This window comes from Astatotilapia calliptera, chromosome 3 (assembly GCF_964374335.1).
Source record: "Astatotilapia calliptera chromosome 3, fAstCal68.1, whole genome shotgun sequence".
NCBI lineage: Eukaryota > Metazoa > Chordata > Actinopteri > Cichliformes > Cichlidae > Astatotilapia > Astatotilapia calliptera.
The window spans coordinates 11724769-11750321 of NC_137424.1; the positions used below are offsets into that span (position 1 = coordinate 11724769).

Genomic DNA, 25553 nt, shown 5'->3' on the forward strand with positions numbered 1-25553 from the left:
ATATGTATAAAAACAAAACTGACACTGTGAGACTTGATCAGAGGTGTGATCATCACAGCAGAGGCCTTTGTGTCAAAGTCACTGAGGATCAAACAGAAACACATGAAGCAGATTTTCCTGTTCTGGCTTTTTATAGCAGATAACCTTCAAAATATTCTGCAGTCCATCAAAAACTGAAGCAAACCATGAATCAACATGTGAACATGAGCTGATGCTGCTGAAGGGAAGCAAAGTTACAGAGGTTTGATTACAGACACAGCTGAGAGTTTGTAATCTGTCATCATTTTAAAAGGTTTAAATTTCTTCAGTATTGAGTTCCTTCTGAGTAGGAAGATGTAGGTAACACCAGACTGCAGATGAGCTGCATACATGGCTGGACTGGGACAGAAAATTGGCCCGGGCATTTTGACTAGACACCGGCCCACCATTATAGGAAAAATTATAAAGCCTTTGAATGAAAATAAACGCTGTTGTGACAGTGATGTTCACTGTTTTGATGGTATATATGCATCAATCTATCAATCGTTTGTTGTGAGATTCAGATAATTATTTTTTAAAAGCGAGACATTTTAAATGAGAATAAGATAGAAAAGTATTTCTTTGTGCCCCCCTTTCCCTGTTAATGCCCTACCTGGCCCCCATGGCAAAACTTTGCTAGACCCGCCCCTGCACAGTTACCAGCTGTCAGCTACCTAAAAAAGGATCCTGGGGTTATTTGTCTCTCAGAAACAGTTCATAACTTCCCTTCAACTCATTCATGTCACCTAAAAGGTAAACCTGTTTCTCCATCACCTGTTCAGCTCTGATGATTCAGTAAGGACGTCTCCTGGTTTCATCTTCATGTTTCCCTCTCACCACATATCCAAACCGACATCATGACCAGCAGCTTTACAGCTGTGGCTCCAGCAAACATCAGCTGATACTAGAAATTAATATTAAATAAATTCTAACAACAGCTGATCAAGCTTAAACGTGCTGCTGTTGTTTAGCGCGACATCCGCTGGTTTCCTCTTTCGGCGCAAAGTGAGCGATAAACAAACAAGAGAGCTGATCAGCTGATCATTGATCAGTTTAATGATTGAAGTAGAAACGGGAGAGGGAGGGGGGAGAATGAGAGAAGAAGAGGCGGCTGTGCAGCAAAGACACAGAATAACTCCAGCTTTGTGCCTTTTTCATTGTAGCTGAATTACGGGACAAACTCTGTTCTTTTTCACCTCAATAAGAAACGCGTAATATTTTCTCTGAATACCAGACGGGACGGTTGGCAACTCTAATAACTTATGAACAAAATAAAGTTCAACATCATTAACTTCATAGCACCCACCCAGCTGTATAGAAACTCCGTCATGCTAGCTAGCACGCAGTACAGAAAAAGTCAGAATAACGAAAATAAACTCCACCTAAACTTGGTTGATATCTGACCCAGAGAGACTGCAGGTCATAACTTCTTACCTGAAGTTCAGTTCACACTTGGACCAGCGGCCGCCTCGGGTCTCTTTTCCTTCTGGGTCACCTTTCTCCAGCCCGAGAACGTGTTGATTTCCCTCATCCACCTGCTGGCCTCCACCACTTGCTAATGTTAATGAATCTGTGGAAGCTCCGCGATAGCCACCACATGGAGTAACGAGCAACGACCCTATCTAAATCCCAGTAACGACTAACGCGTTCCTGATTTTGGCATAATAACTAGTTACCGTGGTCGTTACCAAAATAATAACGTAGTTACTGTAACGCGTTACTTAATAACGCGTTAGTCCCAACACTGCCTCTAATGCTGGGTAATGTCAGCTGGTCCATGTGCAGCTGGCTGTGAGGCTCAGGGAGCGTCTACAAAGTGCAACACTGAAAGGACATCATCCATAAATATCGAGTAATAACTGGACTCTCATACAGCGAGACTCAAATGCCTTTAAACATCAGCTTATCCTGCTGATCCAAGTCCAACACTGAGTTTGTAAAAACATGTTTGTCAATCATTTTGTTTGGTTTCTGAGGAAAATGATTCAATAACTTGCTGCTAATACACAACATTTCATCATATTTCCTCATAACCCTCTTTTGTCTGACCATTTGATCCCATTTGAATTTGCAATAAAGGATCCACAGAGTTTGGTGACAATAATGACAGTAGATGTTTGTGTGAAAGTGCTGGAAGCAAATGAGTGTGTGATGTTCTTTCAGTGTTGCACTTTGTAGACGCTCCCTGAGCACTGGTCTCACAGCCAGCTGCACATAGAGACCAGTGTTGTTAGTCCAGGTCAGAAGATGACTTGTTGGAATGAAAATGAGCTTGTAGTTTGTCTGCTTTAATAATGTGACTGGAAAAAGGTGTTGGACTTCAAATATGTCCATTTCTTTCACACTTCACCTTTAAAAGTGAAGCCTTGTGGTTCCTGGAAGGAAAAACACGACTTTTTCAAGTCTTTGTCCTGTTTTTATGAGAAATGTACGACTTTAATGTGAAACATTCAGAGTTTTTTCTCTTGTTGTGTTTGTTTGAAGCTGCTTCCTGTTGGCTTCAGCTGTTTGGAGTTTCCATTTTCTAAACTTCTACATTCTGAACCTTCTTCAGTTCTGAACAGATGATGAAACACTGAATGATTTCAAGCTCACACTTTGTCTAATAAACTTACATCTTTCATTCTTTACACAGATTGATGGACTGTGGTTTGTCAGAGATCAGCTGTGATTATCTGGCAGCAGCGCTGAAGTCCAACCCCTCCCATCTGAGACAGCTGGAGCTGAGCAGGAACAACAAGCTGCAGGATTCAGGAGTGAAGCATCTGTGTGGTTTCCTGGAGAGTCCAGGATGTGGACTTGAAACTCTGAGGTCAGTCAGCATGTTTTAGTTGTGCTGAGATGAATATGATGTGAAAGTTGTGCTGACACTAAGCTGCAGACATCAGGCTGATATTATACTGATCCACACTGAGGATCTTCATGGTAAAGTCTGTTTTCTTCTTCTCTGGTTTAGTCCATTGACTGCAGCAGAACAATGTTCACATTTCAAACAGTGAGACTCAACGTATGGCCGGCGGCCCACACGCGGCCTGCCCACCTTTCCTGATTCAGAGAGAGGGGACCCTGATTAACTGTGTAGTGTTCTTCCTCACAGTTCTAAGTATCAGACACAACAATGAATAATCCACAGCTGACTGTCTTTAGCAGGTCAAAGGTCACGGCACACAGCAGACAGTGGGAAATATTATAATTCTGATCATTTATCAGCACATATCCATATGTATAAAAACAAAGCTGACACTGTGAGACTTGATCAGAGGTGTGATCATCACAGCAGAGGCCTTTGTGTCAAAGTCACTGAGGATCAAACAGAAACACATGAAGCAGATTTTCCTGTTCTGGCTTTTTATAGCAGATAACCTTCAAAATATTCTGCAGTCCATCAAAAACTGAAGCAAACCATGAATCAACATGTGAACATGAGCTGATGCTGCTGAAGTGAAGCAAAGTTACAGAGGTTTGATTACAGACACAGCTGAGAGTTTGTAATCTGTCATCATTTTAAAAGGTTTAAATTTCTTCAGTATTGAACAGCAGAAATGAGGCTTTGTTTTCGGAGGCCGACAGCAGTGAACACAACAGCAGACTGGTGCGTAATAAGCAGTGAATAATGCAGGAAACAGATTTTTGAAGGTAAACTGTTCTTGAAGTACACTGAGAGAGAGAGAGCTGTGCAGGAAGTAAAGGTCAAAGTCAGAGAGAATTCATGACGATGTTCATCAAACGTAAAGCGTAGTTTGGATCTTCTTCTGCTGCTGGTTCAGTCAGTTTTGGTTGGAGACAGATGAAACCTGCAGCTTCAGGATCTGTGAGCTGTCCACTTTCAGCCCCGACGGCGTGTCCGTGTACGTGCCGTCGAGTGAACGATCCACGCTCTGTGTTTCCATCTTTGTGTGTTTAGCTGCTATCATTTACTGTTTTATCTGTTTGCTTGTTGTTGAAATACTTTTGGGAGCTTTAACCGGAGATTCTGGCAAAATACATTTATATTAAAAATCGATTCAGGATCGAATGAATCAACATCGCTTTATTCAAATTAAAGCCATTTAAATAGGAAAATCCATTTTTTTACAGCCGCCTCTAATGCTGGGTAATGTCAGCTGGTCCATGTGCAGCTGGCTGTGAGGCTCAGGGAGCGTCTACAAAGTGCAACACTGAAAGAACATCATCCATAAATATTGAGTAATAACTGGACTCTCATACAGCGAGACTCAAATGCCTTTAAACATCAGCTTATCCTGCTGATCCAAGTCCAACACTGAGTTTGTAAAAACATGTTTGTCAATCATTTTGTTTGGTTTCTGAGGAAAATGATTCAATAACTTGCTGCTAATACACAACATTTCATCCTATTTCCTCATAACCCTCTTTTGTCTGACCATTTGATCCCATTTGAATTTGCAATAAAGGATCCACAGAGTTTGGTGACAATAATGACAGTAGATGTTTGTGTGAAAGTGCTGGAAGCAAATGAGTGTGTGATGTTCTTTCAGTGTTGCACTTTGTAGACGCTCCCTGAGCACTGGTCTCACAGCCAGCTGCACATAGAGACCAGTGTTGTTAGTCCAGGTCAGAAGATGACTTGTTGGAATGAAAATGAGCTTGTAGTTTGTCTGCTTTAATAATGTGACTTGAAAAAGGTGTTGGACTTCAAATATGTCCATTTCTTTCACACTTCACCTTTAAAAGTGAAGCCTTGTGGTTCCTGGAAGGAAAAACACGACTTTTTCAAGTCTTTGTCCTGTTTTTATGAGAAATGTACGACTTTAATGTGAAACATTCAGAGTTTTTTCTCTTGTTGTGTTTGTTTGAAGCTGCTTCCTGTTGGCTTCAGCTGTTTGGAGTTTCCATTTTCTAAACTTCTACATTCTGAACCTTCTTCAGCTCTGAACAGATGATGAAACACTGAATGATTTCAAGCTCACACTTTGTCTAATAAACTTACATCTTTCATTCTTTATACAGATTGATCGACTGTGGTTTGTCAGAGATCAGCTGTGATTATCTGGCAGCAGCACTGAAGTCCAACCCCTCCCATCTGAGAGAGCTGGACCTGAATATCAACGACAACCTGCAGGATTCAGGAGTGAAGCATCTGTGTGGTTTCCTGGAGAGTCCAGGATGTGGACTTGAAACTCTGAGGTCAGTCAGCATGTTTTAGTTGTGCTGAGATGAATATGATGTGAAAGTTGTGCTGACACTAAACTGCAGACATCAGGCTGATATTATACTGATCCACACTGAGGATCGTCATGGTAAAGTCTGTTTTCTTCTTCTCTGGTTTAGTCCATTGACTGCAGCAGAACAATGTTCACATTTCAAACAGTGAGACTCAACGTATGGCCGGCGGCCCACACGCGGCCTGCCCACCTTTCCTGATTCAGAGAGAGGGGACCCTGATTAACTGTGTAGTGTTCTTCCTCACAGTTCTAAGCATCAGACACAACAATGAATAATCCACAGCTGACTGTCTTTAGCAGGTCAAAGGTCACGGCACACAGCAGACAGTGGGAAATATTATAATTCTGATCATTTATCAGCACATATCCATATGTATAAAAACAAAGCTGACACTGTGAGACTTGATCAGAGGTGTGATCATCACAGCAGAGGCCTTTGTGTCAAAGTCACTGAGGATCAAACAGAAACACATGAAGCAGATTTTCCTGTTCTGGCTTTTTATAGCAGATAACCTTCAAAATATTCTGCAGTCCATCAAAAACTGAAGCAAACCATGAATCAACATGTGAACATGAGCTGATGCTGCTGAAGGGAAGCAAAGTTACAGAGGTTTGATTACAGACACAGCTGAGAGTTTGTAATCTGTCATCATTTTAAAAGGTTTAAATTTCTTCAGTATTGAACAGCAGAAATGAGGCTTTGTTTTCGGAGGCCGACAGCAGTGAACACAACAGCAGACTGGTGCGTAATAAGCAGTGAATAATGCAGGAAACAGATTTTTGAAGGTAAACTGTTCTTGAAGTACACTGAGAGAGAGAGAGCTGTGCAGGAAGTAAAGGTCAAAGTCAGAGAGAATTCATGACGATGTTCATCAAACGTAAAGCGTAGTTTGGATCTTCTTCTGCTGCTGGTTCAGTCAGTTTTGGTTGGAGACAGATGAAACCTGCAGCTTCAGGATCTGTGAGCTGTCCACTTTCAGCCCCGATGGCGTGTCCGTGTACGTGCCGTCGAGTGAACGATCCACGCTCTGTGTTTCCATCTTTGTGTGTTTAGCTGCTCTCATTTACTGTTTTATCTGTTTTTGTCATGAACTGGCTGTGTGGAGGCAGATGAGGACCCAAACGCAAAACTCACGGAGGCAGGAACTGAACTCAAAATCACTGCTTTATTGCAGGGTTCACAACGAAACAGAACTAAACTGGGAATACTAACAGAAGACCGTGGGAACACAGAAAGACACACAGGTTCGGGGAGAAAACATTGACGACACGACACTGACCTGATGGAGACATGCACATAAATACACAAAGGGTTAACGAGGGAAGTGGGAGCACACGGGGAACACAGCTGACACAGATAATCATAACGAGACAGGGCAGGAGTGAACACAACATGACGCATACTGACGACAGACTGTCAAAGTAAAACAGGAAGTACACAGAGGTTCAGACTGGAGGAGAGAGAGCACGGGGAGAACACAGACATAACAGGCTGGGGAAAACATGGAATAAAACACAAGGAGAGACGAGGGCTCACAGATACACAGGGGCACACAGGAGGTAACCAAATAAGGAACATCTTAACTAAATAACCTAGGAACCAAGGCATAAATAGGGAACAAAATACAAAAACTAAGAATACTGGGCCAACATGGCCCAGGACCATGACAGTTTGCTTGTTGTTAGTCCCAACACTGCCTCTAATGCTGGGTAATGTCAGCTGGTCCATGTGCAGCTGGCTGTGAGGCTCAGGGAGCGTCTACAAAGTGCAACACTGAAAGCACATCATCCATAAATATTGAGTAATAACTGGACTCTCATACAGCGAGACTCAAATGCCTTTAAACATCAGTTTATCCTGCTGATCCAAGTCCAACACTGAGTTTGTATAAACATGTTTGTCAATCATTTTGTTTGGTTTCTGAGGAAAATGATTCAATAACTTGCTGCTAATACACAACATTTCATCATATTTCCTCATAACCCTCTTTTGTCTGACCATTTGATCCCATTTGAATTTGCACAGAATTTGCACAAAGGATCCACAGAGTTTGGTGACAATAATGACAGTAGATGTTTGTGTGAAAGTGCTGGAAGCAAATGAGTGTGTGATGTTCTTTAAGTGTTGCACTTTGTAGACGCTCCCTGAGCACTGGTCTCACAGCCAGCTGCACATAGAGACCAGTGTTGTTAGTCCAGGTCAGAAGATGACTTGTTAGAATGAAAATGAGCTTGTAGTTTGTCTGCTTTAATAATGTGACTGGAAAAAGGTGTTGGACTTCAAATATGTCCATTTCTTTCACACTTCACCTTTAAAAGTGAAGCCTTGTGGTTCCTGGAAGGAAAAACACGACTTTTTCAAGTCTTTGTCCTGTTTTTATGAGAAATGTACGACTTTAATGTGAAACATTCAGAGTTTTTTCTCTTGTTGTGTTTGTTTGAAGCTGCTTCCTGTTGGCTTCAGCTGTTTGGAGTTTCCATTTTCTAAACTTCTACATTCTGAACCTTCTTCAGCTCTGAACAGATGATGAAACACTGAATGATTTCAAGCTCACACTTTGTCTAATAAACTTACATCTTTCATTCTTTATACAGATTGAAGGACTGTGGTTTGTCAGAGATCAGCTGTGATTATCTGGCAGCAGCACTGAAGTCCAACCCTTCCCATCTGAAAGAGCTGGACCTGAGCTACAAGAACAACCTGCAGGATTCAGGAGTGAAGCATCTGTGTGGTTTCCTGGAGAGTCCAGGATGTGGACTTGAAACTCTGGGGTCAGTCAGCATGTTTTAGTTGTGCTGAGATGAATATGATGTGAAAGTTGTGCTGACACTAAACTGCAGACATCAGGCTGATATTATACTGATCCACACTGAGGATCTTCATGGTAAAGTCTGTTTTCTTCTTCTCTGGTTTAGTCCATTGACTGCAGCAGAACAATGTTCACATTTCAAACCTTCAAAGAAGAAGAAAAATCCTCCACTGGATAATTCACTGTGAAACTCTCAAACTCTTCATTCCACCTTAAAGTCTGTCTGACACTGAAATCCAAAGCAAAATGTGCGTTTGCTTTACAGACAGCAGTCCAACACAAACATACACACATCATCCAAAACACAGTCCAACATCCAAATCTCCTCCACTGCCAGCATGAATGATGGGAAAGAGAAGGAGGAACACTCTGACATTCAGGGTTAGAATGAGTTTCATGAAGCAGACTGTGAAGATCAAAGCTGCATCAGAAAGCTTACATGAATGAATGAGTGGACAGAAGTGGACAGAGATCATCTGAAGCACTTCAAAGACTTTAAATCAGCACATTTCTCTTTATTCTTTATCAACTCTGTTAGTTTCAGTTTCAGTTTTCTGTGGAATGAAGCTAACAGCAGGCTAATAAGATGCTGACCAATAGGTTTCTCTATGGATCATTTTTGCTAACTGTTTATTCAGCTTAGGCTCACAGGGCTGCAGCCTGTGCCCTAGCTGTCATAGGGCAAGAGGCGTGGTCCACCTGCACAGGTGAGCAGTCCATCACAGGGCCAGCAGAGAGAGACAGAGAAGCACTCTCTCACATCCACACCTACAGCCAATTTAGAAGCACCAATGAACCTAAGCAGCATTTCATTGGACTGTGGGAGAACATCCAACCTCCACAGAAAGGCCAACAAGCTTCAACCTACAACCTTCTTGCTTTAAGGCACTAGTGCGAACCACTTTTCCCCATTTCAGCCCAAATCCTGCATCTTCCTGTTTCTGACTCCAGGCCAGCTCCACTAACACTTTGTCATCAGACACTGCCACCTAGTGGAGGAAGTCTTAGTTCCATTTGAAGCTTCAGATTACAGTTAGTTCCTTTACAAAGAGGTGGAGGTGGTGGGGCCACAGCACCATCATCACTGAGTGCCATAGAACACTTAACCTTTGTTTCCATGTGCTGGGAACTTCCTGTTGTTCCAAGGAGGACTGGAAAATGTGTGAAAACCTCCCAGTCAGTTCCTCACAGCACACTTCAATCATTTCCCTCCCACAGCATCAGGACCAGGGCTTTTTCTCTCTTTGGTCCCACTAAGAGATTTCCACACAAACACCTCATCAGTGGGACTCTCAGAGCTACCAGCCCTTTGCTACAATCACAAAGCTCTTCATTGAAATCAATGATATCAAAGCTGGAACATGAGCCTTTAAAACGTCCCAGTGGGTGCAGTCAAACCAGTCCCTCAGTCCCAGTATAGAGTCTTTGGTCCAGACTGGAACAGCTGTGTGCCCAGTTTGAGCTCTCTTCAGTCCTGTGACCTGACAGACCCAGAGGGGCCATCACATCACATTTAGAAGCTCCCCTAATGGAGCCACAACACATGTCCAATACTTAGTCTGTCTTGTTGGACCAACTGGAAGAAATGATTCAAGGACTTAGTCACAGAACAGAGATTCAAATCTCCAAAATCCAACTGGCTGCATCAGGACATATACCGTATTTTCACGACCATAAGACGCACTGTGCTAAAAGGCGCAGTCTCAGTTATGTGTGCCATTACTGTATTTAACACACACATAAGGCGCACTGGATCATTTTGGATTTTCTTCTTCTTGAGCTCTCAGCGAAGGCGGTCGCACTTTTCTCCTCTCCTCCTTACCCTTATCTTCCCTGCTTAGCCTCTATGTCCTCGTCTTGTCTTGCGTGCATTACTTTCCCTGGAACAGTCTCTCACTGTCGTTCTCTAAACCTAAAAGAGAATTATGGATTTGATCAACTGGTCTCTGAGTGCTATTGACACCCTTTTCTCAACGAGAAGTCGGGGCTCGGGAGAGCCTGAGTGCCGTGGAGGGACTTTCCCTGCCGGTTACACGATGGACAGGTGGCAGAACTGGAGGACCGTGTGCCTGGCGGGACTGTCGATCGAGGACGCTGAAGATATCTACCTATTCGGAACTATGATAACAGGGTTCATGCTGATCGGCGTTGGCTTAGCCCTGGTTTATCAGAGAATTACGAGAGCAGAACCGGCTGTTCAAACCCCCACAAGGCTGCCCGCTGGAATTGGAGCGACGGGACGAGGTGCGACCTCTCACAACGAACGTAATATGGTCAAGACCTTGGAGACGCTTACAGCTGCTGTGAAGGCTCAAAACAACACCATTGAACGTATGAGGGGAAATATCAGAGAAAGGCCTGCTCAAAATGAGACCCTTGAGCGACAGTTGGAAAACATCGCGGAACGGATCACTGCAGTTGTGAGGTCTCAAAATCAAAAGAATGACAACACCTTGGAACAGAAGTTTGATACCATCATTGGGAGGCTCGCAGCTCTCCAACGGGAGATCGAGGGACCAGTGTCGGAGTGCTAAATTCGAGCTGCTCATAAAGGAGAAATCAACAATATTCAACATTTGGACACCACGGCGCCAGCTGCAGGCCCAAGGCTGGAGCCCACCAAAACAACTCCCTGATAACGACTGTGTGATGACTATTCTTCCCGCCCCATGAAGGCCACCTGGGTAGGCTGGCAGACTGTTTACTTAGCCTGATAGAGCGAAGGACACTGTCTCCGCTGAACTCTGGACACGCACACACATACACTTATACTGATAAGCACGCACTCATCCCCCTCCCTTCCAAACGCCTTCGATGCTTGTTTCCTGCGGGGGAACACGGCGGGTCTGTGTGCCACGCTGGAATGGTAGCGCTGTGCAGGGTGGCTGCTGTGTTCGCTTCGGATTACTCCTCAACCCCCACCCACCCCTGTGGCTTGTCATGTCTTTACAATGTTGTGCTGTGGACATTTATGTGCTTCTTGTGCAGAGGAGTTTTTTTTGTTTCCTGTTCTCATGATGTCCTACCATGGAAGCATAGCATGAGTAGGGGTCTCTTTTTTTCCTCTTGTACTTTCCCCAGTGTAGTGTACATTTCAATGTTTTTCTCTGATTCTACCAATCTCCGACCTGTATCCCCATGTAATGTTTGTGCTATATGTGTAAGGTCGGGGGGGGTCCTATTTCACTGCAGGGCAACCTGCATGTGACGAATAAAGCTTTGATTGATTGATTGATCATAGGGCGCATACAAGTACCGTATGCGTATTTAAAAATAAAGCGGGAGCAAACCTGAGTTCGGTACCTTACTCACATTTTTATTACCAGTAATCGTCATCATCAACAACACACAAGCATAGAAGTGTGTGTATTTAAAAATAAAGCAGGAGCAAAACAAAGTTTGGTACTCACATTTTTATCATCAATCAAACCCATCGAAGTCCTCATCCTCTTTGTCTGAATTGAACAGCTGCGCTAAATCTCCATCAAACATGCCAGGTTCACTGTCTTCACCGTCAGAGTCACTTTCCGTGCCGTGCGGCTCCTCGGAAATGATGCCGGCTTTTGCGAAAGCTCGAACAACAGTGCCAGCAGACATGTTAGCCCAAGCATCTACAATCCATTGGCAAATTGTGGCGTAACTCGCCCGGCGCTGCCTTCCACTCTTGGTGAAACTGGTCTCCATCGGTCATCCATCGCTGGATGTGTTTGTCGCCGATGTGTTTGCTGCAGTACGAGCGGAAGATGGCCAGCTTTTCCTTATAATCCGCTGGAAGTTGCTGCGCTACCGTAGTCCTGGTCCGGATGGAAAAATGGCACCGTTTTATAAAACGAAAGCACCAAGACGGACCTCCTCGGAAATGTTCAATGTTCATCTCTTCAGCTATTGAAACTGCTTTTAGCCGAATGGTGACCGTCGAAACGCTTCTCCCGCTCGTTCTTTGCTCGATGATCCACCGCTCGAGTCTTTCCTCCAACTCGGGCCACCTCGCCTTATGTCCACGGAAACTCAGCTGCGTTTTCTTGACCTGCCGGAGCTTGTTTTCTTGTTTTCTAGCTTCCTCCATTTGCGAACCATCGATTCGTTAATTCGTTAATCTTAAATTCTCTCGCCGCTGCTCGATTTCCATGTTCTTCCGCGTAGCTGATGGCCTTCAGTTTAAACTGTGCTTCGTAAGCGTGTCTCTTTGCCATTTTCAGGGTTGTTAAAACAACGATGTCCTGCATAACGCACATACCTGTTCTTTTATACAGGTATCTGCAATAAAGTCAACGCACACACTTAACCCTTTAGCGTTCTCATGGTGTTCTCTACTACGTCCTCATTACAACACACAGGGCGCACTGCGCTATAGGGCGCGCCGTACTTTTTGAAGAAAATCTAAGACTTTTAAGTGCGCCTTATGGTTGTGAAAATACGGTAGTCTGAAACTCTGCACAGTTTCCTGTTTGAAGCTGCTTCCTGTTGGCTTCAGCTGTTTGGAGTTTCCATTTTCTAAACTTCTACATTCTGAACCTTCTTCAGCTCTGAACAGATGATGAAACACTGAATGATTTCAAGCTCACACTTTGTCTAATAAACTTACATCTTTCATTCTTTATACAGATTGAGGCTCTGTGGTTTGTCAGAGATCAGCTGTGATTATCTGGCAGCAGCGCTGAAGTCCAACCCCTCCCATCTGAGAGAGCTGAACCTGTGGGGAAACAACCTGAAGGATCCAGATGTGAAGCAGCTGTTTGATCTTCAGCAGAGTCCAGACTACAGACTGGAGACTCTGGTGTAAGTAGAGTGATGGAGTGAGTGGGTGGTGCTGTCAGCAGTATTGTACTAAACACAGTCAGTATGAAACAAAGATCCAGTGTTTCCTGTAAAGCTGCAGCTTCTCAGTGAAGCTGTGAGAGGAGAATGGTGACAGGCTTCAGGATTGGACACAAACACTTCCTGTTTCTCACCTTTATGGTCACCATAGTAACGGCTGACACGCTCTGATCAAACGCTGTCAACAGCCAATCAGCTCTCTGAACAAAGCAGCACGCAGACCAATGACTGCATTCATTTCCAAGTTTAAAGCAGTGAAGAACACAGTCTGTAGGTGAGGAAGAAGTTAGTGAGAGCAGATGTTTGGATGGAATTCCTCCAGTTAACAGCTGGAACCGTCCATCTGGATTGTTGGGCTTGTTGTTGGGGTTCCTACTAGAGATGGACCGATCCGATATTACGTATTGGTATCGGTCTGATACTGACCCAAATTACTGGATCGGATATCGGTGAGAAATAAAAAATGTAATCCATTAAATATCAATAAAGCACCTCACAAAACTTGCTAACTTGCTAACTCGGCTCATAACCGTAGTACGTCGCAGCAGTATGCATCACGTGATAGAGCGGTTGTGTGTATTTGTAGCCTCACCAGCATTTCATCTCCGAGGAAGTCATCCCATAGAGAATTAAAGCAAGTGTGTAAGTTCATCTCTGAATGTTTGTAAAGCATTCCCACGTTAAGCTTAAAAACCAATTAATGGAGCGACTGCCTCTCGCTCTCCTGCTGCTACTTCAATCGTGAAACTGCTTAATGATCAGCTGATCGGCTTTTCTGTCGCGAGTCCGTCTCTCTTGTTTGTTTTTGTCTCACTTTGCACCAGAAAGAGGAAACCAGCGGCTGAACAACAGCAGAACGTTTAAGCTTGAAAAGCTGTTGTTAGAATTTATTTAATATTACTTTCTACACCAGGATCTTTTTCTACAGCTGACAGCTGGTAACTGTGCAGGGGCGGATCTAGCAAAGTTTAGCCAGGGGGGCCGATAGGGCATGAACAAGGAAAAGGGGGCACAAAGACATACTTTTCTTTCTTATTCTCATTTAAAATGTCGAGCTTTTAATAAATAATTATCTGACACCCAAAGTTTTAATCTGATGTAAAATGTATAGAAGTCCATTACTGTATATAGTAACTGTTAAGTCTAATATACCCTAGTAAGCTAGTACTTTTTCCTTTGGGAAGGTACCATCTGTGAGTTCTGTAATTCTGTTGAAGAAAGATGTTGAATCTATTTAATTATTCTTGAAAAATAATTTATTTCTGTACATTTTTTCCCCTGCATCACATTAAATTTGATTACATCGATTAAGCATCATGAGATGGAGGGTGGGGGGTGGTTCCCTATTTTTTTTTTTTTTTTGCTGGGAGTTTGCAACCCTATTAGTTAGGTTGCTTAATATTTCTGCTAAGTACTCTTTAAAATACCAGAATATGGAGGATGTTGCAGGTTTAAGTTTATTAGATTGATCAGTGTTGCTGAACTATGAAATATTTTGGGCGCAGTGTATTTTTTTACATACAGGTATAACAGAATAGCTTTGGTGTTTATTTGTTTTTTAAACTTGCGTATGAACTCATACAAAATGCAGCAAGATATTAAAAAAACATTTTATTGATTAAAAAACACACTATCGGATTCACATCGGTATTGGCAGATATCCAAATTTATGATATCGGTATCGTGCCATCTCTAGTTCCTACAGAGCTCAGAGTGGACACACCAAGGTTCCTCTAATGAATGAAAGTCCAAACTCAAACTAGGAGGGAAAAACATTTTCATCAACTTCAATAAAAATCCAAAGATTAGAAAAAGTGAAGCAACAATGAGTCCTAGTACAGTCCCAGCACTGAAGTCCCTGCTGCTCTTTATACTGGATGTGCTGCATCACTGACTGACAGCTGATGAAGAGTCTCTGGAAACACTCGTTTATCTCCTCTGCTCTTCCTTCTTCTCTCTGCAGGTGGAGCTGATGATGGTAAACAGGACGGTGTGTGTGCTGAGAGAGGAGGAGCTGTGTCCTGGTGATCCAGAGAGGTTGAAGCAGCAGCAGCTTGTGTGTAGAGACGCTCTGACTGGGCCATGTTACTGGGAGGTGGAGAGGAGAGCTTCATCCAGCAGTGACTGACAGAGGAATGAGAAGAAGTGCAGATGACTGTCAGTGCTGCAGAGTGAACTGCTCTGAGAACAGCTCCACTGTCAGACACAATGTAGAGTCCAGCATCATCCCTGTGTGTCCCTCTGGATCTGACAGAGGATCATCAGTGTATCTGGACTGCTCTGCTGCTGCTCTGTCCTTCTACAGTCTCTGCACAGTCTCTGTCTGACTCTGGCTTCAGACCCTCCTGGATCAAACTCACCTGGAAAGACTTTCAAACATCACTCAATAGATTTGAATACAGAATATATTTGATATATACTGTAGATGTACTGTAGAGTTGCAGTTTGTCACGTGTAAATACAGTCTGTGAGCAGCTGTGAGCTGAAAGATCTTTCTAGAAACAGGAAATGTTTTCACTCTTCTGTTGCTTTTTCATATATTTCCACAACATTAATATTGATCCCACCTGTCTCACCTGTTTCATGCTTTTATACATAATAACAGGACACGTGTGATCTGAGCGCTGCTGTGGTTGCTGTGCTGCACGTCTTCATTTAGATAACAGAGACATCTAGTGGTTCAGAGGGAGAACTGCAGGAGGTGGAGCTGTGTTTTAGCATGGAAAACTTTTTATCTTTTAGACGCAGATACAAGTTAGGGGGGTTAATGCTGATCAAGTCAAAACCATTGCTTTGGTCTGGTGGGCGTTCTTTTAGTGGGCTTTTCTGTCACGGCCTGCGTGGCAGACTATGATGAGGGGAAGGAGGACCCCAATGCTGGACTCTTTGATGAGGTCAGTGCGTTTATTTACAGTGATGCAAAATAATCCAAACAACAATAAATCCCCAGTGCGTTCCCGACTCTGACATGTCCTCTTGCCAGTGTTAGTGTTCTTTGTCTCCGCTCCTCAGTGTCTGAGCACCCCGTGCTCGCTGCCCTCTCGTCTCCACACTCCTCCTGGGGAATAACAAAGAGGCAGCCGTCAGCAACGCCACAATGCAGCAGACTAACCTTAACTAACTCGCCAAGAGACTAACATGAAGTTACGCAATGATCCAGCATCGGAGACAGCTCCACCACACTCCTAAGTAGCTCCTCTGACGAGGCTTGATCAGCTGCAGGTGTGAGTAATTCTCCTCCGCAGGTGTGGCCAGGCTCCTGGCTGACACACACACACACACACCTAGATACACAAACATGGAAACAGGAGACAGCAGCACCAAAAACACACATGTCCATAACTTCTTACAGGCCCTGGGTCACCCAGACCCGGTCCCATGACAATTTCTCAAAACTAAGTAGGCCTACACACCAGGGTTTGGACATGTGTGGACCCAAACTATACTTTAACTTTACCCTTTTTTGTGTGTCACCAAATACACTTTTAATATCTTCTAGACAAGAATGTAGTGGCACAATCTTTAACCTCCTAAGACCCAAACTCCTCCGTGGCATTCATTTTTAGTTTCTCTTAGATATTTCGGCTGATTGGGACCTGATGAATGTAAAAACAAAGAATTACCACTTTTTTTTTTTTATCAAATTTTTGTTTCTGAGAAGAATGAGAGCCACATATGAGGATATTGGTCTAAAATGTCGATAGCACAGTGGCAGTATAACATCCTTGTGAGTGGATATCAGGCCCTTGTAGAGCAAAATGTAGTATTTTGGTCTAAACAACCCAAAATGTGATGTCCACATATGTGGACGCCAGGTCCTAGGAGGTTAAATATCTGCTCACTTTGTCAAAATGAACCTAATCATCTCTGATGAATTCAGTGATGTCTGCCAGCTCACCTTGCAAGTGGTCGAGCTTATACCGCCGACAACGCGGCACACAACTTGTAAACCCCCTGCTGACTATCACCTCTGGAGTTATTTATTTATGTTAGTTTCAACTGTTCCTGCAAAAAGTAAGCACGTGTTACTGATAAAAAGTCCAATAGAAGCAAAGTCTAAACTTTGAAAACAAAAAACAGAAACCTGTCTGATTAAGATCTGATGTTTGGGGAGTTTCAATAAGCAGTGTGACCCGTGTATATGCATCAGGGGTGGGTTTTGATTATCGATTTATCGAATAAAATTGATTCTCGCTTGGATAACGTGATATCGATTCATTAAAACCCTGAATCGATTTTTTAATATAAATTTATTTTGGCCAAAACGGCAGAATCTCAGGTTAAACCTCCCAAAATTTCAACAACCACCAAACAGCTAAAACAGTCAATGAGAGCAGGAACACGGATTCTGCACAAAGACGTAAACACAAAGCGCGGAGCCGCCGACGCATCAGAATCAGTGAGATGTGACTTTCTCGCCTGACTGCACGGACACGAGCTGAAAGCCGACAGCTCGCTGATTCTGATGTTTCGGCGCTTTGTGTTTACGCCCTTTTTGCGCTGATTCTGAAGCTGCAGGTTTGATGTCTCTCCAAACAATATTGAGTAAACCAGCAGCAAAAGAAGCTCCAAACTACGCTTCACATAAACATCGTCATGAATTCCCTCTGATTGTTTTGCTGCCACCAGGATAAAATCACACTTCATGCACAGCTCTCTCTCTCTCTCCCTCACTGTACTTCAAGAACAGTTTCCTGTTTTATGCATTATTCGCTTGCTTGTAACGCACAAGTCTACCGTTCTTACAGCCTGTCGGCAGCTATTTTTTTCTTTTACTTACTTCTGAAAACAAAGCCTCGTTTCTGCCGTTCAATACTGAACAAATTTAAACTTTTTAAAATGATGCAAAATTGCAAAACGCTCAGCTGTGTCTGTAATCAAACCTCTGTAACTTTGCTCTGCTTCACGTCAGCAGCATCAGGTAATGTTCATATGTTCATTAATGGTTTTCTTTTGTTTTTGATGTACTGCAGAATATTTGTATAAAATCCCAGGCCAGGAAAACCTTCATGTTTTTCTGTTTGATCCTCAGCTACTTTGACACAAAGGCATCTGCTGTGACGCTCACACCTTTGATAAAGTCTCGCAAGTGTCAGATTTCTTTTTATAGATATAAAAATATAGAAATGTACTGATGCATGACCTGAATTATAATATTTCTGACTGTCTGAGGCCAAATTTCCCCGATTCAAATTGAATCAAATTGAATCGAATCGATTCTAGACATGAGTGACGATGCCAGCCCTAATATGCATGTTTTAATAAAAGAGATAATGTTGGTGTTTCAGTCATGTAGTAACTGTTAGCTTTAACTGTACAAGGCTTGTTAGACATAATGAAACACATCGTGCAGATTTCTGGATGTTAGACTATAATTTTTATTATGATTATTAATCTTGACTCTACAAAGTAAGTCAAGTATATCCAGGATATCTTTCTGTTAACTGGATTCACTGACCCTAACACTGGGACCAGGATAAGCGATCGCATGGAGCTGGTTACCAGCTGGTTACCAGCTGACAATCTTATTATTTAATTAATTTAATTAAGTTATTTAATTTTTCTACTTTTTCCTCCACATTTCCCCTGAAATGAAGGGATTGTGTTAAACATGTTTTAGTTCCTCACATTTTTCTGCATCTCTTTGTTCAACCCCCTGAATTAAAGCTGAACGTCTGCACTTCAAACACATCTGAGTTGTTTCATTTAAAATAGATTTTAGTGTATGTACAGAACCAAAATCAGAAACTAAGTTCTCTCTGTCCAGATATTTATGGACCTAACTGTATAATCTATACAGCACGTAAAAAATGCTGTAAATAAAGAAGTCTGTGAAAATGTGGCGCTTCCAGGTCAATTTAAACTGAAGTGATATAATCTTCTCCCCACAGTTTGAGTTTGTATTGTCTCAGCTGCAGACAGACTATGATAGAGATGGCACGATACCACTTTTTATGTTAGTTTCATTCAGTTTCATTTCATTTCAATTTCAGTAATGTTAGTTTCAATTTAAAATTAAAGATTAAAAAAGTGTAACACATGATGCAAATGTAAACAAAAGCCCCTCTGCAGTATCAAGTCTGCATGGCACAGTGACACACTTTAGGTGATCTCCATCCTTGGGAAAAGTGCTGTCAGCTATTTCCCAGTCCCCTGGCGTCTGTGCTGTTCACAGAATCACAATTCCATCGCTGAACTTCCTCTCTGCACCGTCGATTAGAGCTTGGCACGCTCCCTTCATCCTTCTGCTTCTGTTCCAACGCCGCTGAAGAATTAGGGCAGAGCACATCGTACACCCTAGTTGTCTTCCTCAACGTCAACGTTGAATCTCTTTCACTCCTTCTGGTTGTTTGCTGTTCAAAGTCTCCTCTCGACGATCTTCTGGAAGCTCAGTAGCACAGCTCACTGTGGGATGTCTGCTGTGCTGAAGCTGATCTCTGCTCCTCTATGATCCTCCTGAAGCCTCTCTCCAGGCCTCAGCTTCCATCTTGTGGATGATCTCCTTCAGTCACTCCTTCTCAGGGCACGTCACAACATCTGCAAGTTAAAATATTGACACTCCTCTTTTGCCACACGGCTCTCACCATGTGTCAACTCCACACAATGAGACATGCACAAGAATGTTGCACATTCTCTCTGAAAAATTCTCCAGGGTTTCTCTTGGAGCAGCTCCACTCCAAACCTGTAACCCTGTGTCAAAGAAACATTAGTCAGTGGTTAAATGTTAAGATTGTTCAACTCCCAGCTCCACCCGGAGCCTGTATCCTTGCCTGTAGACAAAACCCTGTAAGTTAAAACAAACTTCACATTTGCAAACAACTGTAGCTCATAAGAGTAATAAAGTATTCAGCATCACAGAGACAAGTATCATTGCAGGTTTATTCTAAATCATTAAACTCCTGCTTTTGTGCCATAATTTGCTCCAAATCATCGATCATCTCAACTTCATCCCACATTGTAATCAGTGACTTTCCTGAAGTTCGTCGCTCACTTGTTTCATCACTATGAGCTCAATAGTGGTCAGATAATGAGCCCATTTTAACTATTCTATAACCCTGCACATCTGCTCAGTTGTCACTTGTCTGTCTGTGCTGAATCCTTTACAAGCACATTAGAGAAACATTAGCAGTAGCATCCTAGGTCAGGCCTGGGTCACCAGACTCCAGAGGTGCTGTAAAAGGTCATAAAGTTAACACTCTGCTGTAAAAGAAGTAACACTGGCTTCAACACAGGATGTCTCTCACACTGTATTCACATCTCCACTGTAATATTCACATTAGAGAGTTAATACCATACAGCTTATGACAAAATTTGATCCGAAGTGATTGATGGCCCTAATCACGACCTTTTGACCTCCCGCCCCTCCCCCCCGGAAGCGTGTAATGAGCGTGACGAATCGCATCCGGAGAAGGGGGGTGGGAAACCCCCCGCGTGACGAATCGTATCCTGAGAAAGGGGGGTGAACCCCCGGAAGCGCGTCATCTGTTGTTGGGGAAAAAAAAAAAGTTTTTAGAGGGAGGGGGGAAACCTCCGGAAGCGCGTCATCTGTTGTTGGGAAAAAAAGTTTTTAGAGGGAGGGGGAAACCTCCGGAAGCGCGCCATCTGTTGGAGGGGAATAAAAAAGCAGAGAGAGGAGTCCGTCACAATTTCTAAGGCACAGACACAAGATGGATTTCCTTCTGCAGCGTTCCTGTGTCCGATGAGATCTGCTCTCCCAAAGAAGAAGGTTTTGAATATGACATATTCAATCTCGATCCGGACCTTATGACCCTACCGGAAATACTCCGGAAGTGTCTAGTCATTTTCAGACCTTTTGCGTCATGTTCCCTAAGCACAGCGGTGATGCAGCAGCTGATTCTGTGATGTATAGAGAGACAGAGCGGATGTAATTTTACTTTCTTAAGCTGCACCGGCGTTTGTAATGGAAATAAAGAGTGACTTCCTGTAGAGATTTCAATAGTATTTTATTTTCCTATAATACAGACGCTGTAAAAAACCTTTAAGATACACCATAGCTTGTGATGAAAAGAAGAACTTTCTATCCGCTTGTAACCTACAGGCTGCCTATGTGTAAAAAATGAATAAATATCGCTTAGTGAATACTACTTTTCCTTTTGAGAGACTGAAAAACAAACCAGCGACAGGCGATCTTGTTTCACACACACACACACACACACACACACACACACACACACACACCCACACCCACCCCGCGGGCCAAGGAGGAGTTTTTTTCTTCAATACTTTAACAATAAGTTTTCTCAATAGATAGAAAATGATGACGCTGAGGAGTCAACATCCGATATTATCATTGCTTGTAACCCGGTTTCGTGCATCTCCCCATAAAACTAGTCTTAGTGAGGAAAAAAGCTCATATTCGAATAAGTTTATTAAAGCACCCCCCTCTGTGGGAAAGAGTCAACCATGAGGAGAGTTTTGTCAACAGCAATTGTCCATTTGGTAAAACAAATATCCGTCTCAAAGTCGTATTTTACCGTTGCAGAAAACAGACGGCGTTCGCAAGAAGGCCCACACACACACACACACACACACACTCACACACACACACACACACACACACACACACACACACCGCGGGTACTTTTACAATGGGTTTTCTCAATAGATAGAAAATGTTGATCCGCTGAGGAGTCAACATCCGATATTATCATTGCTTGTAACCCGGTTTCTTACATCTCCCCATAAAACAAGTCTTAGCGGGGAAAAAAGCTCATATTCGAATAAGTTTATTAAAGCACCCCCCTCTGTGGGAAAGAGTCAACCATGAGGAGAGTTTTGTCAACAGCAATTGTCCATTTGGTAAAACAAATATCCGTCTCAAAGTCGTATTTTACCGTTGCAGAAAACAGACGGTGTTCGCAAGAAGGCACACACACACACACACACACACACACACACACACACACACACACACACACACACACACCCCGCCGGCCAAGGAGGAGTTTTTTTCTTCATTACTTTTTACAATAAGTTTTCTCAATAGATAGAAAATGATGACGCTGAGGAGTCAACATCCGATATTATCATTGCTTGTAACCCGGTTTCTTACATCTCCCCATAAAACTAGTCTTAGTGGAAAAAAAGCTCATATTCGAATAAGTTTATTAAAACACCCCCCTCTGTGGGAAAGAGTCAACCATGAGGCGAGTTTTGTCAACAGCAAGAACAAGGTCAGACAGCAATTGTCCATTTGGTAAAACAAATACCCGTCTCAAAGCCATATTTTACCGTTGCAGAATGTGGGAAAACAGACGGCGTTCGCAAGAAGGCAATCAAAAAAAAACAACCCACTCTAACTATCCGTATTGTCAAGAGAAAGATGCGAAAAACAGATGCTTCGCTAGACTAGGATAAAATGAGAGAAGAAGCGGAAGGGGAGTCGCTATCTGCTCAGCCCCTACTGTGACAGTTCTACCAATCACGAGGAAGAATCCGTGAATATTATGTCAGCATTCCGTTCAAACAACGCCGCCGATCAGAGCGCCAGAGCCATCTCGCCAGAACTGTTCATACCTCACCCTGGTAAGTTTTTTTCTTTACGACTTTAAATTATATATCAACAGAGATGTCAATAATTTGATTACTTTCTTTTAGATTTCTACATCAACGATTTCACGCAAGTGGACTACGGTACGTTTAAATAAGTATATACCATTTTTTAAATAAGTTTAGATAGACTTGATTTAACCATGCTCTGATACTTACAGAAACAATCGATAATGCAGTGAGTAACAGCAGAAATCCGGCCGTTTTCCGCGGCGAATTAGAAGCCATATCCCCCGCAGAACCTCCGCTGCCGCCGCGTCGGAGAGAAGAACGAGAAGACGGCGCTATTTTCGTCTCCGCATACCGGGAGAACCGCGGAGAAAAAAGTTTTAAAATCGAAGGTAAACAATATGATGCATTATCCGCCATTTTGTTGAATAACAGGATGTGACGGAGTAATCCGAGTGTGCTATACCGCCCCTCCCGACCCGGAGCAGATTTTTAAAAAGTTTAGCTTTATTTCTCGACAGAGGTAACCGAGAATATACAGACCCCGCCGCAGCGAAAAGAAGAAGAAGAAGAAGACGACGACGTTATTTTCGTCAACGCATACCGGGAGAACTGCAGGAAAATACCTTTTAAACCAAAAGGTAAACAATATGATGCAATATCCGTCATTTCGATAAATATCAGCAGAGGTGGGACCAAGTCATTGTTTTGCAAGTCTCAAGTAAGTCTCAAGTCTTTATCCTCAAGTCTCAAGTCAAGTCTCAAGTAATGTCAGGCAAGTCAGAGTCGAGTCTCAAGTCACTGGTGTAAAAGTCCGAGTCAAGTCACAAGTCTGAAACTTTGAATTTCAAGTCATTTCGAGTCTTTAAAAAAAACAAACGAAAAAAGCATGTTGCAGTTATATGCTAAATGTAAATATTAGACCATGTAATTTTTAAATCTGTGTTTTTCTCAACACATACAAAATAGTGAACTTAGAAAATATACACAAATTGTGAAATTGCACCTCTTTAAAATGCAGCTCAATTAAACCTAGCTCCAAGAATAATTTTCACCGACAGTTCTGAGATAAGCTGCATGTTATTCTTGGATGCGGTTGTAGGACCAGCTTTAAAATCGCATGACAAAAATATCATACACATTAAAAAAAACTGTATCACCAACGTAGCCTGGACAACATTTGCTAGTTAGATGAAGTCAGCTATCTCATCTTAGCATATTTATATGCATATTTATAATCATACGGTTCTTGGAGTGAGTGCACACACTCATGAAGTTTAGTAACTTCAGGTCACTGCAACAAGCCCAGGTACAGTTTACCGACGGATGGGTACAGGACCTTGAAATGCACCGTGTAGAACGAAAGACCATCGTACGTATCATAAGTTTACCAGTCTCACAAATTGTCGTCATAAATACACATTCGTTAACCGTTTATTAATAGGACCTTTGAGCTCAACGGTAATTAATTAGTAGTGGAAATAATTTCTGGTACCCATCACAGAAATGTAGCAGTGACAACAATATTGTATGCTGTAATCGTACTGGGCAATTAGTGATACAAAAAACCTGTTTTATCCTGTGAATAAAAGTATATGTTTTTGTCAATGTACCATAATAACAGAAGCGAAACGCAATATTGTGTCAGGACAATTCACTATTTATGCACAATAAATAAAGGAGCATAGCGCGACAATTTCTGTTCTTGCTTGTAACCTATATCACCAATTATGTTATGAAAATGACGTATTAACTACTAAAAAACACTGACCTTCGTGTAAATGCTTGGAGCAGACTAACCTGTGAGCTGGAGTGTTCTGGGACGTTATATTTGATCTTTGAATGGCTGCAATCCAGGCCATCCGTCTCCTCTTTGTTACTTCGGAAACATGAACAATTTCTCTTCAACGACGTAATCCGATAACAACCGATCTCTTTACCCGTCGGCTTCCCGTGGCTGTCATGCGACCGGCTATTGCAGTTAATAATACAACAGCTTCTTGACATTTTTGTGTTTCTTTTTATCGCTGTATAACTGATTTTAATTGAAAGCCTGCGTGCGCTAGTACCGCTTGCCACGAGTTCCCAGAATCCTTTGCGGTTCTACCCGTGAATGACGTCACATTTTCAATCTCTATATAATATGCATGTTAAATTTTATATTTGGGGTAAAATATCAAGTCTTTTCAAGTAAACCGGTTCAAGTCCAATTCAAGTCCCAAGTCATTGGTGTAAAAGTCCAAGTCAAGTCACAAGTCTTAGAACATTTTTTCAAGTCAAGTCTAAAGTCATAAAATTAATGACTCGAGTCTGACTCGAGTCCAAGTCATGTGACTCGAGTCCACACCTCTGAATATCAGGATGTGGCGGAGTAATCCGAGTGTGCTATACCGCCCCTCCCGACTTGGAGTGGTATAAAGCGTGCTAGAAAGTTTTTAATTTATTAAATCTTTCTCTTTTTTGTTTTATTTCTCGGCAGCCGAGATTGCGGATATACCTATTCAAGCCCCCTCCGCTACAGACAATCGCGCGGAGGAGCGAGGTAAATAAAAAGTTTTTTCATTCTCGAAAAATAGGAAGGAGGAGGTTGTTTTCTTAAATCTCTTCTGTTTTATTTCTCGGCAGCCGAGATTGCGGATTTACCTAACCAATCCCCCGCCGCTACAGACAATCGCGCGGAGGAGCGAGGTAAATAAAAAGTTTTTTCATTCTCAAAAAAATAGGAAGGATGAGATTGTTTTCTTAAATCTCTTCTGTTTTATTTCCCCCCGACAGAGACCGATACAGAAAATCAGGCGGAAGAAAATCAGGCTGAGGAGGAGGAGGAACCGTCCAGATCTCCTCCTCTCAGGAGAGTGAGAGCTCCTCTCAGGAGACCGAGAGGTAATTGACGGGGGGATGAATCGATCCTATTAAACTTCTCTGCTCTATAAAAATAAAAAATGTAAGGTTTAAAAAATACATTCTGTCCGTCTTTTCTTACAGCTCGACGGATGCTTCATAAGAAGAGAATCCTTGAAAACCTCGCTTTCATGTACGCCATAACAGTTCACACATATGCATCGATATACAGACACAAGGTAAGGTAAGGTAAGGTAAGGTAACTTTATTTATACCTAAAGGCAAGGTAAATTTGCTTTACAGAAAAATGACAGCATTTGACATCCCTTTAAAAACACACATACCTAGTAAATATATAAAACTC

General features: G+C 42.5%; 2 protein-coding genes and 1 long non-coding RNA gene across 3 annotated transcripts in view; all 3 read left to right on the forward strand.

Moving 5' to 3' along the window:
• LOC113011575 (NACHT, LRR and PYD domains-containing protein 12-like) overlaps positions 1-25553 on the forward strand; it is a 374200-nt gene that overhangs the window by 248969 nt on the left and 99678 nt on the right. The window contains exon 6 of the mRNA XM_080298037.1: positions 7797-7973. Within this exon, the coding sequence (XP_080154163.1) occupies positions 7797-7973 (177 nt within the window). The remainder of the gene's footprint in view (positions 1-7796; positions 7974-25553) is intronic.
• Positions 1826-6096, forward strand: LOC145425171 (ribonuclease inhibitor-like). Its single transcript, XM_080298164.1, has 2 exons — positions 1826-2830; positions 4987-6096. Exons 1-2 carry the CDS (start codon positions 2658-2660, stop codon positions 5180-5182), a joined length of 369 nt encoding a protein of 122 aa, XP_080154290.1. The 5' UTR covers positions 1826-2657; the 3' UTR covers positions 5183-6096.
• On the forward strand, positions 22035-25291 carry LOC113017564 (uncharacterized). Its single transcript, XR_013905882.1, has 3 exons — positions 22035-22740; positions 22870-22989; positions 24828-25291. It is a non-coding gene; the product is annotated as an uncharacterized LOC113017564 (long non-coding RNA).